This window comes from Leopardus geoffroyi, chromosome A1 (assembly GCF_018350155.1).
Source record: "Leopardus geoffroyi isolate Oge1 chromosome A1, O.geoffroyi_Oge1_pat1.0, whole genome shotgun sequence".
NCBI lineage: Eukaryota > Metazoa > Chordata > Mammalia > Carnivora > Felidae > Leopardus > Leopardus geoffroyi.
In genome coordinates this window covers 140795242-140809975 of record NC_059326.1, presented here as the reverse complement: position 1 = coordinate 140809975, position 14734 = coordinate 140795242, and the positions used below count along the sequence as shown (strand labels likewise).

The window sequence follows — 14734 nt, the reverse complement described above, 5'->3', positions numbered from 1 at the left end:
GAGCGGGGAAGATTAGAAACCAAGGGTCTTGGGGATTCCATTGTCTCTGTGGAACTGCACACACTTAAGGCTCAGCTGAGGTCCAGTGTGTGAGGGTGACAAGGACAAAGATGAACCGAGTGAGGGAAGGGGAAGGGGCAGAGAGGGCAGTGGGAGGACAGCTGGCCAGAAGCATTTTGGAAAAGGAGCAAATTCAGAGCTGGTGAGAAAGTGCAAGTTAGGGTTCACAGCACACCAATCCATTTAGACATAAAGGGCTGAGAAATACTGAATTAGAAAGATGGAGAGAGGGGTGCAAAGGCATCCAGCAGAGAGGACATGAGAATACTCCTGAGAAGGGGCCCCCACTCCTCAGAAACATTCCCTCACACAAAGGAAGGGTGGACTAATTTTTTTTTTTTAATTTTTTTTTCAACGTTTATTTATTTTTGGGACAGAGAGAGACAGAGCATGAACGGGGGAGGGGCAGAGAGAGAGGGAGACACAGAATCGGAAACAGGCTCCAGGCTCTGAGCCATCAGCCCAGAGCCCGACGCGGGGCTCGAACTCACGGACCGCGAGATCGTGACCTGGCTGAAGTCGGACGCTTAACCGACTGCGCCACCCAGGCGCCCCTAGGGTGGACTAATTTAGGGCGAACCTATATCTCTATATATCCTATAAAAATAAACGTCAAAGGCATAGGGGATGAAAAAAGTGAATGAGGGAAGGAGGGAGGGAGAGAAGAAGAAATTAATTTAGGTAGATTTTTAGAGTAGAAAGCGACCCTTGCTTTTCATAAGAAATCTGGCTTTCGGGGCGCCTGGGTGGCGCAGTCGGTTAAGCGTCCGACTTCAGCCAGGTCACGATCTCGCGGTCCGTGAGTTCGAGCCCCGCGTCAGGCTCTGGGTTGATGGCTCGGAGCCTGGAGCCTGTTTCCGATTCTGTGTCTCCCTCTCTCTCTGCCCCTCCCCCGTTCATGCTCTGTCTCTCTCTGTCCCAAAAATAAATAAACGTTGAAAAAAAAAGTTTAAAAAAAAAAAAAAAAGAAAAGAAATCTGGCTTTCAATCTTACAGAGGTTTCTGGTCTGCTTAGGGTAGAATCAGTGTCCAGTTTTGTGCCTTTTATTTAGGCTTAAGATCACAGTCTCTCAGTAACAGCCGATTAATTAGCATATTCATGAGTAGGGATGCATTTATGGCCTGTCTTATCACGTGTTTGCAAAAGTAAATGGCAGGATACCACAACCTAAGCATAAATGTTCCCTAAACCCCTCCATGTGCTAGGCCTGGGCTACAGACCAATGGGGTGCAGACTTTGCGCTTCAGGTTTTCTGGAGAACCTAGGAGTTACCCTTCTCTACAGGGGGTCTGGATGGCTTCTTCTCTATGGGGGGAGGGGCCAGATAGAGAAAGCCAGAACTTAGGAAAGACAGGCTTGTGGTCAAATACCAGATCCATTTTTTGCTAGACTTGTGACTTAACCATTTGGGGTCTGTTTACCTACCTGTAAAATGGAGATGACATCTACTGAAAGGACGGTCATAAGGAATAAACAAGAAAGTGTATGTAAAGAACCTAAGCAAGATGTTGCTGTAGTAGGTGCTTGATACAGAGTGGCTGTTTTTAATTAAATGTGAATACGTGGGGTGTAAGGGAGGGCATTTTGGCCAGAGGGAGTGGCAGGGGGATAGAAGCCAGAGAAAGCAGAGCTCCTTGGAGGAGGAAGTGAAGGGTGGGGCTGGGGGAAATATAGGTAATATAATAGGTTATGTAAAGAGGAGGCTGGATAGAGGCTGGGGACCCATCCTGCAAGGGGAGGGGCATCTCACTCTATGCTAAGGAGTTGGGCTTGACCTGCTGGGCAGTCGGGCAGCATGTAGAATCTTCCACCCAATCCCCTCTACCATGGTCACCATCAGCTGTTCTCGAACCCTTTCACCCTCCAGATCCTCACAAAATTTACAAACGTCGCCCCTTGGATGTTGGCCCTCTTTAATGAAGGCAAGTCATGTCACTTACATCGCATGGACAAAGGAAAGTAAACCAGCTAATGAACTCATGAATTTCTCAATAAATGTCGGCTGAATGAACACTGGTTCTAGACTCCCTGGGGATAAATGGAAGTTTATAATCTTAACTGGAGAGATGAGATACCCACATAGTGACAGTGCAGGAAATGCCAACATGAGTGGGGACAAAAAGTCCCAAGAGCTTCAGGAAAGCTCAAACTGGTGGGCAGGGCCAGCTTGGAGGGCTTGCCAATGCCTGGGGTCTCACAGTTCCTCCGATCGCATACAACCGGTTATGACAGATACTCTTTAGAGCTGCCTGTGAATGGTGATAAGAAAAAGCAGACCTATTTTTAGTTGATTTTATTAGTGATTTAAACTCTCTAAAGACAAGGCCCCACTTATTTCCTGCATGCAGGGCCCCTTCCCCCATTTGGAATTTCGGTATACTGTCTCTGAGCCTTAGTTTCAGAATGGTAACGGGATAAACATCTGCCTTGACCAAGTGTTCTGACAGGGTAAAATTAAGATACTTTGAAGTGCATATGCCTCCCAACCCAGGGTCTGACAAGGAATAGGACACTTAGCCTGAGCTCCTTTTCCTCCCTCGGTGTCCCTTCTTTCCCTCCCCAAGTGGTTCCAGAATCCACTGTAGACAAATGAGCCAGTGTGTGTGTTCAGTTATCCACCCACACCGGCTAGCCCATCTTGGCATGCACCATCTCAGTTCATAAGGAAGAAAGCAGAGCATAAACAGCAGCCTTAACTTTACTCCTTAACAGAGACCAAGAATCTTCCCCCGAGGCCACTGCGAGGAAAGGTGACTACAGTGGGTCAGCGCTTGTATAAACTTGTCCCCAACACTACCATCCAAAGCACAAACAACAATTTGTATTCTCAACAACTTGTCCCAAAATAAAATTACAAAGTCACATAATACAGCACATGTAATACCACACACAACGCTCAGTTCTCCACGTTTCCTCAAACACCCCAGGAGATAATGTCAGTTATCCACAGCAGCTTGGCTAGCTCCTGCAAAACTGGGCCTCTATCTGAAGCTTTTATTTTTCCTAAAAGCACCGTGTCCAAACTCACCCTGAGCAAAGACGCAGAGCAGAGAAAACACTATTTTTGTCACTTCTTATTCTTTAAAAAAAAATTTTTTTTAAATGTTTATTCATTTTTTGACAGAGTGAGTGGGCAGGGGCAGAGAGAGAAGGAGACACAGAATCCAAAGCAAGCTGCAGGTTCTGAACTGAAAGCACAGAGCCCAACATGGGGCTCGAACTCACAGACAGTGAGATCATGACCTGAGCCGAAGTCGGACGCTTAACCAACTGAGACACCCAGGTGCCCCTTATTCTTTTTTTTTTTTTTAAGGTTTATTTGTTTATTTTGGAAGAGAGAGAACTCGAGCAGGGGAGGAACAAAGAGAGAAGGAGAGAGAGAATCCCAGGCAGGCTCCATCCTGTTGGTAAGAAGCCCCATCAGAGGCACGATCACACAACTCTAGGATCATGACCTGAGTCTAAACCAAGAGTAGGATGCTCAACCAACCGAACCACCCAGGCACCCCACCACCTTTTTCTTGATGCACCTACACTAGGTTCCAGTGTGAAAACAAAGTCAAATACACAATCTGTCACCCATAAGAAATCCAGCTAGAATCTGTTTGTACATGAAAAAAAATGGGGGGGGGAGGGGGCTAAAAGCTTATGAAGTACTCGCTATGAAGAACCTGAAACAGGGGCGCCTGGGTGGCGCAGTCGGTTAAGCGTCCGACTTCAGCCAGGTCACGGTTAAGCGTCCGACTTCAGCCAGGTCACGATCTCGCAGTCCGTGAGTTCGAGCCCCGCGTCAGGCTCTGGGCTGATGGCTCAGAGCCTGGAGCCTGTTTCCGATTCTGTGTCTCCCTCTCTCTCTGCCCCTCCCCCATTCATGCTCTGTCTCTCTCTGTCCCAAAAATAAATAAACATTGAAAAAAAAAAAAAAAAAAAAAGAACCTGAAACATTGTTTCCCCCCTCAGCTTCAAACTAGTGTCTTTACCAGTTAAAAACAACTTCTCTGTCCTGCTTTTTAGGGGTGAGGGGAGTTTGGAAAATACATTTATTTGGTCAAGTAGCCAGATACTTAAAAATACACACTAATGGCGAGAATTATATTCTGGTAAGCAACCTCCTCCTTGCAGCATGCCAGAAACAGAAATACTAAACTCCCATAGTGTCCAAGGGAGCCAGGTTTTGGGGAGAGGATCTCTCTTTCCTCAGCTCACTTGGAAGACTGAGTTCTGGGTAACAAAACCTCCCAGCCACCAGCACCATCACTGAGCCCGCTGCCACTGCCATCCTGTGGCTATCCTGTTATCACCATACATTCCGCACCATGAGCACCTCCCCATACACACGGCCCGTGTCAGAAGCTGCTGATACTGATTTTCTACTAAAAGTCCCCAGTACTTAGCTTTTCTCTACACCATTTTCCTCGCCCGTAATATGTGCAAGAGAAACAATTCCAGCAAAACAAAACTTCAGCGGGAGCGCTTCTCCACTTTATGTTGAAAAGGCCAGAACGTAGACTGGGGGAGCAACCCAAGACCCGTTCTTTTTGGGGCGGTCCTGGGAGAAACAGGTCACACGGTGACAACAAAAGCAACGAGGGGCCAGGGGCCTCAGGCTTCCCCAGGAAAATGTGACCACCTCTTCCTCCTCCCTATCCAACACCACGTCTCCAGAAGGCTGCATCCTCCGAAACCAAGTGCAAAGGAGCATGGCTCATAATCCCCGCCTGGATCTGACTGGGGGAGACTCTGGATCTCAGCTCAAATAGCTGCTTGGCTTCTGGAGCAACCTGAGACAAAGGGTGCGGCCAAGGGCACCGCCGTCGAGGGGAAAGCGCAGCCTGTACCCATTCGGTCCCCTCTCCCGCCCGCTCCATTCCCGCGGGGTCCCTAGCTGCCGGGCCCACAACGAGCAGGGAGGGAATACCGGGGCAGCTCTCACCGGAATTGCCGCCTCGGGTGCGGGCCGACAGCAGGGGGCCGCACAGACTGAGTCCCGCGGCCACCAGCAGCAGCCGCCGCAGGCCCATTGTCCCGAGGCTCCGCGCGGCTCGGGCAGACGGCCCCGCCTCCGAGCGGCTCGGGTTCCCCGCGCTCTCCCTCTCGCCGCGGGGTCCAGCCGCCCGCCGGGGCGCACGCGCGGGCGGGCAGAGCGCTCACTGCCCGGAGATAGAGGGAGGACGCTCCGCGTCGCCCCACTGGCCGGAGTGTCTGGTGGCGTGTGCGGTGGCTCTCCGAGGGCGCTGGCGGAGGCGGAGGCGGGGGGCGGAACCCGGGCGCACAGGAGCCAAGGCGCACGAGCGGGGAAGGGCGCCCCCCGGCGCCGAGTGTGCGCGTCCAGGCGTTGGCCGCCCGCCACACGCTCCCCTCCCCCTCCCCCTCTCCGTGAGCCCCTCGGCAGCCGCTCCGCTGTCCCCGGCTTCGGCGACCCGGCCTCTCGTGGTGCGCAGCACCGCGCGCCCCGCCCTGCCCCGGTCCCGGCAGCCGGCCACTGCCCGGCGGGGGAATCTAACCGAGACAGTTTTTCCTCCGGGCGCCTTTGACCCGACAAACTCTCAGTGACTCAGACCGGCGGGGTCCTCGGAACAGGGCCGCGCGGCCTCGGGAGCTTTTGCCTTGGCTTCTCATGACCCTCCTGGGGAGCAAAGGCGTCGGCAGTGAACTTCCGAGCAGCGATGCGCCCCGGGGCGCCGGCCGCCACGGCCCCGGCCGCCACCTTCCCGACCCGAGCCAAAGCGCCCCCCTTCAGGCCGAGCGCTGCTACCCTTTCGGAAACTGGGTCTTTAGCTGAAAGTTTCAAAGTGACTCGTGTTTTTTAACTTAGGGAGAGTGGACTGCAAAGTTTATCCTGCAGTAACAAGGTAGCCCCTAATGAGAAGGAGCCTTTCTGTTTGGGCAGATCTTTTGACATTTTTACAAATTCGTTTCCCTTTATTTGCTGAAGTTAGTCTTTTTCTGCGTGGGGCACTTACGGTTTCGCGGACAGACTGACTTCGAGGGGAACTCGTCAGGCCGAGCCCGAGCGCAGCCTCTCGCAGCTCCCGCCCCGCACGGCTGCAACCTTTTGTCCTCTGACCGCGGCTCTCCGCCCCGCCGGGCGCTGGAGCACCTGCGCAGCCTCCCCCGGGGTCGCGGCCGCTGCGCGTTCCCTGCGCCCCCGGCACGGCTCCGGCGCCTGCCTCCCGAGGGCGGCCCGGGTGCTCCGAAGGCATCCCTCGCGCTTTCTGGGAAGATTGTGCGGGAGTTTGGCGCAGTTCGGCCAAATTCGAGTCGCAGGGTGGCGGACACCGGGGGACGTCGCGGCTGGGGCTGGGCGGGGAGGAGCACGCGGTTGATTTGGCTGCCCAGGCAGATCTGGTGGGTGTTAAAGACCGCCGCGGGAAACGGCTACCCTCAGCCGGCCTTTTCCGGGCAAGTTCACCCGCAGCCCCTTCTCCTCTTCGTTGTGCGGGCGTGTTCTGCACTATGTGGTTGATAAACTACTTGGGAGTCATTGGTCGGGTTTAAGCTTTCTAAAAAGGGAATTTCGCTTTGAGAGTGTCATTCCCCAGTGAGAGCCCTGACACTTAAACTAGGAGAAAAGAGAGGAGACTGCCTCGTTTCCTATATTCCTCCCATCGTTCTCAGAGGACAGGACCTTGTTGTGTATAGAAGTCGCTCAATAAATGACTGAATAACTCATACATAGTTACTTAAAAAAATCTTTTCCTATTCAATTCTCCAAGGAAAACATATCCAAGAGTAGATGTGAACCCCTAAAATCATGTTATTTCCTCACTCCCTAACTTATACTATTTTTCGTACATCCTAAGATGCCATCGATTTTAAGCCTCATTTTAGGGGTGCTTGGGTGGCTCAGTCTGTTAAGCTGACTCTTGATTTCCGCTCAGGTCGTGATCTCACTGTGAGTTGGAGCCTCACATGGGGCTCTACACTGACAGTGCCAAGCCTGCTTGGGATTCTCTCTCTCTCCCTCTCTCTCTCTGCCCCTCCCCTGCTTGGGCTCGCTCTCAAAATAAATAAATAAACATTAAAAAAAAAAGACTCATTTTAATTTATGTACTACAAAGCACCCACACAAAAATGCTGCCAGTGTTTAAACTGGCATACCTGTTGATTGTAAGAAACATCTCAACTTCAGGATTGTTTAAACATGGAGGAAGACCACTTTAGAATCAATGTAATAGTGTAAATATAAAAGTAATCAATACAGGTGACAAGAAATTCTAACAGTTCGAGGAAATTAAATGAAAAGTAAAAGTGTCTTCAGCCTCCCCTTCTAAGAACCATGTATCCATGAAGACCCTGGTTAAAAGTTTCTGTCCATCATTCAAGGGTTTGTATCCACATACAAGTATATATACGTATATCCTTAAAATAACAATGGGATAAAACTACGAGTACGTTTTACAAGTTTAACTATGTCATTGGTGGAAAATGGTTTTAACCATTTTACAAAACTGAAGTTTAAAAGGACGCTCTTTTGGTTAGTCATTAGAACAGAAGGCACAGAGTGCTGAAACTCAGGCTTCATTCTTTGTGTATATTAGCCAGATTGAAGCATCCTTTACAGTGGGGCTGAGACATAGTGAACAAGGGTGGAGAGTGCAACAGAATGAGGCATTTTCTTCCTCCCTTTAGTGTTTTCTATAGGTTGTGGATTGCTCATTGAACAGTCACTAAAAACCTACCTTCGGAAACAGTGGTTTTAACTTTTATCACACACAGTGCAGATTCCTGAACCTCATTCCAGACCTATGAAATCAGATTCTACATTTTTGACAAGCAGCCCCAGGTGATGGTGATGTCTGGGGGTGCCTAGCCAAAGTTTAGACAAATGTAATTCTAAGACAGTGGTTCTCAAACTTTAAGCATGGATCAGAGTTATCTGGAAGATTTGTTAAACCACAGTGCTGGACCTCATCTCCAGAGTTTTTGATTCTGTAGGTCTGGGGTGTGGTCTGAAAATTTGCATTTTTAACTAGTTCTCAGGTGGTGCAGATGCTGAAGATGATGGGGCAAGGGCAGGTGGGAGGGACACACTTTGAAAACTGCTCTAATAAAAAGAACTAAACAGGATTTCATATAGTTTGTGTGAGTTTTTTTAGATTATACAATATTTCAGGGCGCCTGGGTGGCTCAGTTGGCTGAGCATCCAACTGCAGGCTCAGGTCATTATCTCGAAGTTCTTGGGTTCTGCCCTACATCTGGCTCACTACAGTCAGCCCAGAGCTCCTTTCGGTTCCTCTGTGTGCCTCCCCCATTCGCGCGTGCATGCTCCCTCTCAAAAGTAAATAAACATTAAAAAAATAAATTACACATTTCAAGCATCGAAAAGTATACCCATGGGCTTACAACCTGGCATTAACATGTATATGTATATGTATATGTATATGTATATGTATATGTATGTGTATATGTATATGTATATATATCTTGTATTCGTTAGGCTTTTTTTTGGTACCCTTTTCTGATTTCATTTTTTCCTGCCCAAAAGAGTAACCTTTTTATTCATGTTTTTTTGTACCATTGGTACATTTGTGTTTCAAAAAAAAAAAAAGTATTGCTTTGTATGTTCTATATACTTATACAAAGAGTAACATACTTTAGGAATACTTCTGTAGTTTTCATTTTTCTAGATTTACCTGGTTGTATATGTATATCTAATTCTTTTTAAACTCTTTATAGTATGCCTTTGTATATAGAGCATTTTATTCTTCTAACACTATTTTATCTGAAGTTTTGTCCAATTTATTTCACACAACATATTTTTGCTTTATTTTCCATGATTAATCTGGCCAGAGGTTGGAAATGACTCTTTTCCAATGCGTGTCTTTTTGTTTTGTTGCTTTTATTGTTTATTTTCATTGTCATTAATTTTCACACAGGCTTTTTATCATTTCTTTCTACTTTCTTTGAATTTACTATTATTCTCCCAATGTTTTGAACTGATTGCTTAGTTTAATTTTCACTCCTCCCTGAAGCAAACATTTCATCTGCATTTTGTATGTTTTGACATGTGCATATATATGGCAATTCAGGTGAAAATATTTTGTCAATTTCACTAACTCTTCCTCAATCCATTCATTATTGGAAGTTTTTTTTTTTTTTTTCAACATTTATTTATTTTTGGGACAGAGAGAGACAGAGCATGAACGGGGGAGGGGCAGAGAGAGAGGGAGACACAGAATTGGAAACAGGCTCCAGGCTCTGAGCCATCAGCCCAGAGCCCGACGCGGGGCTCGAACTCACGGACCGCGAGATCGTGACCTGGCTGAAGTCGGACGCTTAACCGACTGCGCCACCCAGGCGCCCCCATTATTGGAAGTTTTGACTGGCTTCCTGATTAATTCTTTTTTGTTTGTTTTTAGACAGAGGGGGAGAGAGTGGGCGAGCAGGGGAGAGGGGCAGAGGGAGAGAGAGAATCTTAAGCAGGCTCCACAGTCAGTCCGTGCCCAACACAGGGCTAGATCCCACAAACCTGGGATCATAACCTAAGCCTAAATTAAGACTAGGACACTTAACTAAGGCACCCAGGTGCCCTGCTTTATGATTAATTTCTAATTTTATATTATGGTCTGCTGGTAATGTTCTGTTTTCTGGGTTTTTTTTTTTTTTTTTTTGCATACTCTACAAAATTCCTTTAATATTTGTGTGCTCCTTAGAGCTTTTGAAAAAGATCTCTCTCTATTTGTTTCATATCATCCATACCAAAATCCCTTCGTTGACAGTTTTAGAGCAAATGTGTGCAGGTTTCACAGGTAGAAAATCTACCTAACCAAACACTATAGCGGTTCCCTAACACGTTGATTTTGGTCAGAAGTGAAATCTCAACATGCAGCATTATTCATACTGAAATCATCTGACACTGACTCCTGGTTTTTATTTTCTCTGTTTGAACTTACCTGGTACCTAATAGTGTGAGTCATTAGCTATCCTTTTACAGTGTTTGTGGTATTTAATACTGTTTTAAAACAAATGTGACATAAAATGGTGAAAGAAAACAAAATTTTAATGTTTACTTTTGGGAGAGAGAGAGAGAGAATGCACAAGCATGGGAGGGGCAGAGAGAGAGGGAAATAGAGGATCTGAACAGCAGAGAGCCCTATGGGGGGGCTCAACCCCACGAACCGTGAGATCATGACCTGAGCCGCAGTCAGATATTTAACCAACTGAGCCACCAGGTGCCCCCAAAAGGTGAAAATTTTAATCGTAAGATGATATGAAAGCAGTTTGTTTTAATTTTTTTTTTCAACGTTTATTTATTTTTGGGACAGAGAGAGACAGAGCATGAACGGGGGAGGGGCAGAGAGAGAGGGAGACACAGAATCGGAAACAGGCTCCAGGCTCTGAGCCATCAGCCCAGAGCCCGATGCGGGGCTCGAACTCACGGACCTCGAGATCGTGACCTGGCTGAAGTCGGACGCTTAACCGACTGCGCCACCCAGGCGCCCCGAAAGCAGTTTGTTTTAAACCCTTTACATGATCTACCTGCTTCAGGTATTATGGTTACTGCTTCTCTATTTGAAGCCCTCCAAAGACAACAAGATATTCAAGAACTTCCTTAGCAATTTCTTCTTGGAAGATAATGGTGGTGATACCAGGGCTCATATCTCATATGAAATAAAATCAAGTTGTATCCAAACTAGGTATGACATACTCCAGGTTCTGTGCAGATATCTCCATATTTGTTTTTGAAGCAGATGGGTCTGTAATCAAGGCACAAGCTAGTCAATAGGAGACCCATTCCTGCCTTTTGTTGTTACAAACCTGCATTCATATTTTGAGTTTAGAAATAAAATTAAGCTCTCATAATGGGTCAACATGTGTATTTCCACTAATTACACCATGGATAGAATGGTAGACTATCCCTTTGGTTGGGGTGCTAAGAAAAGGTCAAATTCGGTATCTATTAAAAAGAAAACGACTGGGGCGCCTGGGTGGCTCAGTCGGGTAAGCGTCGCCTTCGGCTCAGGTCAGGATCTCACAGTTCGTGAGTTCAAGCCCCGCATTGGGCTCTGTGCTGGCAGCTTAGAGCCTGGAGCCTGCTTCAAATTCTATGTCTCCCTCTCTCTCTGCTCCTTCCCCGCTCATGCTCTGTTTGTCTCTCCTTCAAAAGTAAGTAAAAACATTGATAAAAAAATTAAAAATAAAATAAAAAGAAAACAACTACAAAAACTTTTGTTCCAGTTTTATTATTTTTTTTAATTTTTTAACGTTTATTTATTTTTGAGACAGAGAGAGACAAAGCATGAACGGGGGAGGGGCAGAGAGAGAGGGAGACACAGAATCTGAAACAGGCTCCAGGCTCTGAGCAGTCAGCACAGAGCCCGACGTGGGGCTCGAACTCAGGGACGGCGAGATTGTTACCTGAGCCGAAGTCGGACGCTTAACCGACTGAGCCACCCAGGCGCCCCTGTTCCAGTTTTATAAGGTGAACTCAGTATCTTTTACTTCTCCTATTCATATTCTGTATTAGTTTTGGTCTTCCAGAAAAACAAAACCAACAGTCTACATCTATCATCTGTCTATATCATGTATATAGATATACACATATATACATATATAAATCTTCTCCTATATACATATAAGGCTCGCATGGTTAGAGAGGCTCAGAAGTCCCACAACCTGCTGTCTGTAAGCTGGAAGAACCATAACAGCTGGTGGTATAGTTCAGTCCCAGCCCAAAGGCATGAGGACCAGGCGAGCTAATGGCGTAACTCCCATTCTGAGACTGAGGCTGCTGGTGTGAATTCCAGAGTTGGAGGCCTGAGAACCTGTGTAAAGGCAGGAGATAGAAGGCCCAGTTGGGGGGTGGGGGAGCGGGAGGTTTTGCCTTCCTGTGCCCTTTTGTATTTGAGCTCTCAACAGATTAGATGATGCCTGTCCACAAAGGTGAAGGGATCTTTCCTCAGTCCATGCCTTCAAAAGTTAATCTCTTCTGGAAACACTCTCACAGACACATCCAGAAATAGTGTTTTTTAACCAGTTATCTGGGCATCCCTTAGCCCTATCAAATGGACACATAACATTAACCATCACACCGTCCACTGCATTTTAGGTCAGAGGTTTTATACTCTAAGGAAAACAAGGGTGAGGCAACCTAGAAAATCTGTATGAACCCCTTTATTTGGAGACTGACTTGAGAGCATATGCGTTGTCAGAATGAGATAGTCACTAGCTGCTCCATTCACAACAGGGCCGACCTAAAGCAAGACTGTGGCTCCTGAGGGACAGTGGGGTGGTGAGGTCTGCCGCCTTCCCAGCCCATCAGATCCAGTCTTTGAGTCCTCACCTCTGCACCACGTACGAGGCATGGCCAGGCTCTGGACTTAGAGCAGTGGCTAAGACAGCCTCTGTCCTCTGGAACTCAGAGGATGATTTTGAGAGCTCTATCTTAACCTGCTACTAAATCCAGGTTTCAGTAACAGAGGCAATAGGTTTTCAAAAGCTTATCAGCAGTGTATCATCCATTCTTAGCAGAATTTCTTAAAATATAGGCAGCTATCACCATTGAGAGTCCTGTGGTTCACCTCTGGGGACATTTGAGGAGTACCACAAATCCCTACTTAACCACAGCCAAAGTTTTAAAAATTGCATCATGAATAGCCCCTCTAATTAGAACTCAACCACACACACATACACTAACACACATCGTCACAGTTCTGGTCTCTCAATGACTTCAGGGAGACATGTCAGGTCAGACAAGGGTCACATTGAGGTGGTCTCTTTCTTTACCACAAACTTCCAGAATATTAAGTATGCACAGGTTTTCCCTCTCTTGGAGATGACTAGGACACATTGTTTGAGAGGAGCTAGAATGCAGCTTAAGGTCTAGGTGCTAAAAAGTACAGTTCAAGGTAGCACGGACTCTAAACCTTGTAACAATACCATTTTTGTAATAGTGGAAACACGACTAGACATACATCAAAGTCAAGGAGTCAGATATAAAAAAAATGAAGTTATAGTTTCAATTGGTTAAGTGTTTCAAAAGCAAAAAACATTTTTTTTTTCTTCTTCCCACTGAGTAAGAAAAGCTATGAGTTCTGGGGAGGAAGCTGGTGGAGGGTAGCAGAGTGTAACGCTCCAAAATATGCCTTTTGGCATATGGCTTATTTTGAAGTGATGATTTTCGAAACTAACGACACAGGAGAAGCTCTGCAAGCAGAAGTAATCCTTTTGTGACGGCAGTTTACACATATAAAGAGATCTTATGCTGGATAGGGAGGCTGTACCAGGAAGAGCCCTATTATCAGACATTCCTTCTTCACCTGGCTTATGTTCCAGGTGGGGCAAATTTGAGCAAACATTTCCTCTTATCACTTTCCCATGAATTGCACTCTCCACCCCCCATCTACCCCCTACCATCCTTCTTTTGTCTTTTTTTTTTTTTTTAATGTATGTTTACCTTTTGCCTTTAGCCGAAGATAGTAAGGTGGGGGCTTGGGCTATTTCCAGGAGTGTTTCTTAGTTTTCCTGTGTATACATGAGGTATGCGTTTTAAACTTGTATTTGTTTTTTTCTCCATAATTTACTTTGACAGAGCAAAAGTGAGAGTGTGGGGGAGGGGCAGAGACGGAGAGAGAGAATCCCAGGCAGGCTCCCTGCCCACCATGGAAGTTACCGCCGTGAGATCATGATGTGAGTCAAAATCAAGAGTCAGATACTTAATCGACAGAGCCACTCAGGCACCCTTCTCTTGATAATTTATTACAGAGCGTCTCAGCCAAGAAGCACACAGAAGGAGAGAGGGAAAATTATTTTTCTTCGTCTACAATGGTTAGGAGTCTTTACTGGCTCAGGGTTATAAGACACAGCGGTCCACTGGCTTGGGGTTCAGTGCTCCTGGGAGGGGTATAGGCCTTGGTTCCAACCATATCTACACCCATGCCTCTGCTGGCTTCTTCTTGTTCATGCTCCATCACATTTCTTCTCTGGGTCACCCATTCACTCATGTGCCTTAAAGATCTCAAGTAGCAGTTGGTAGTATCTTCAACAATAAATAGCCTTACCGGGGCGCCTGGGTGACTGAACTGGTAAAGCATCTGACTTTAGCTCAGGTCATGATCTCATGGTTTGTGAGTTAGAGCCCTGCATTGGGTTCTGTGTTGACAGCTCAGAGCCTGGAGGCTGCTTCAGATTTGTGTCTCCCTCTCTCTCAGCCCCACCCCTCCCCATGCTCTCTCTCAAAAACAAACATTGAAAAAAAATTAAGAACAAAAAACAATAGCCTTACCATGTGGGCCAAGGGAGAGAAAACACGCACTGCTTTCCTCGACGGTACTGGCATGATACGAAGGTATATATTAATACAGTTAAGACTCAAGCATAATGCTCAGTCTCGGAATAAGACAAACTCCCTTCAGAAATACTATGAAACGTTAGCTTTTGCCTCTAAACATTTTTCCTTAACTCTGGCTCCTTCTACACATTTCCACTAAAAATCTTTCCTGGAGCACAGAGGAGGAAGCTTAATCCACCTCCCACTGTCCCTGGATCCTGTTCCTCACGTACTGTAACTGCAGGGAAGATGAGGTTTCTTCACAAGATGGGCCCTACACAAGATGCATGTTTATTTGATTCCTTTTAGGTATGCAGGTCTGTGTTAAGGTTAACGCATTACAAAAATGTACACATTCACAAACTGTTAAGATAGCGAGCATTTTGACAGAGCATTTCCTC

The 14734-nt window shown here is 46.7% G+C and overlaps 1 protein-coding gene across 3 annotated transcripts in view; it reads right to left on the bottom strand.

Annotated features, from left to right (window-relative positions):
• Positions 1-6309, bottom strand: part of F2R (coagulation factor II thrombin receptor) — a 104272-nt gene extending 97963 nt beyond the window's left edge. Inside the window, exon 1 of one of the 3 annotated variants that reach the window (XM_045496060.1) lies at positions 6025-6309. Coding sequence is in view for 2 of the 3 variants with exons in the window: in XM_045496030.1 (XP_045351986.1) it covers positions 4995-5082 (88 nt within the window). In the remaining variant the exon portion in view is untranslated. Of the gene's footprint in view, positions 1-4994; positions 5487-6024 lie in introns of those variants that run through there. The other 2 variants (XM_045496030.1, XM_045496046.1) reach the window with 2 other exon arrangements.
• Positions 6310-14734: the final 8425 nt, after the last annotated feature.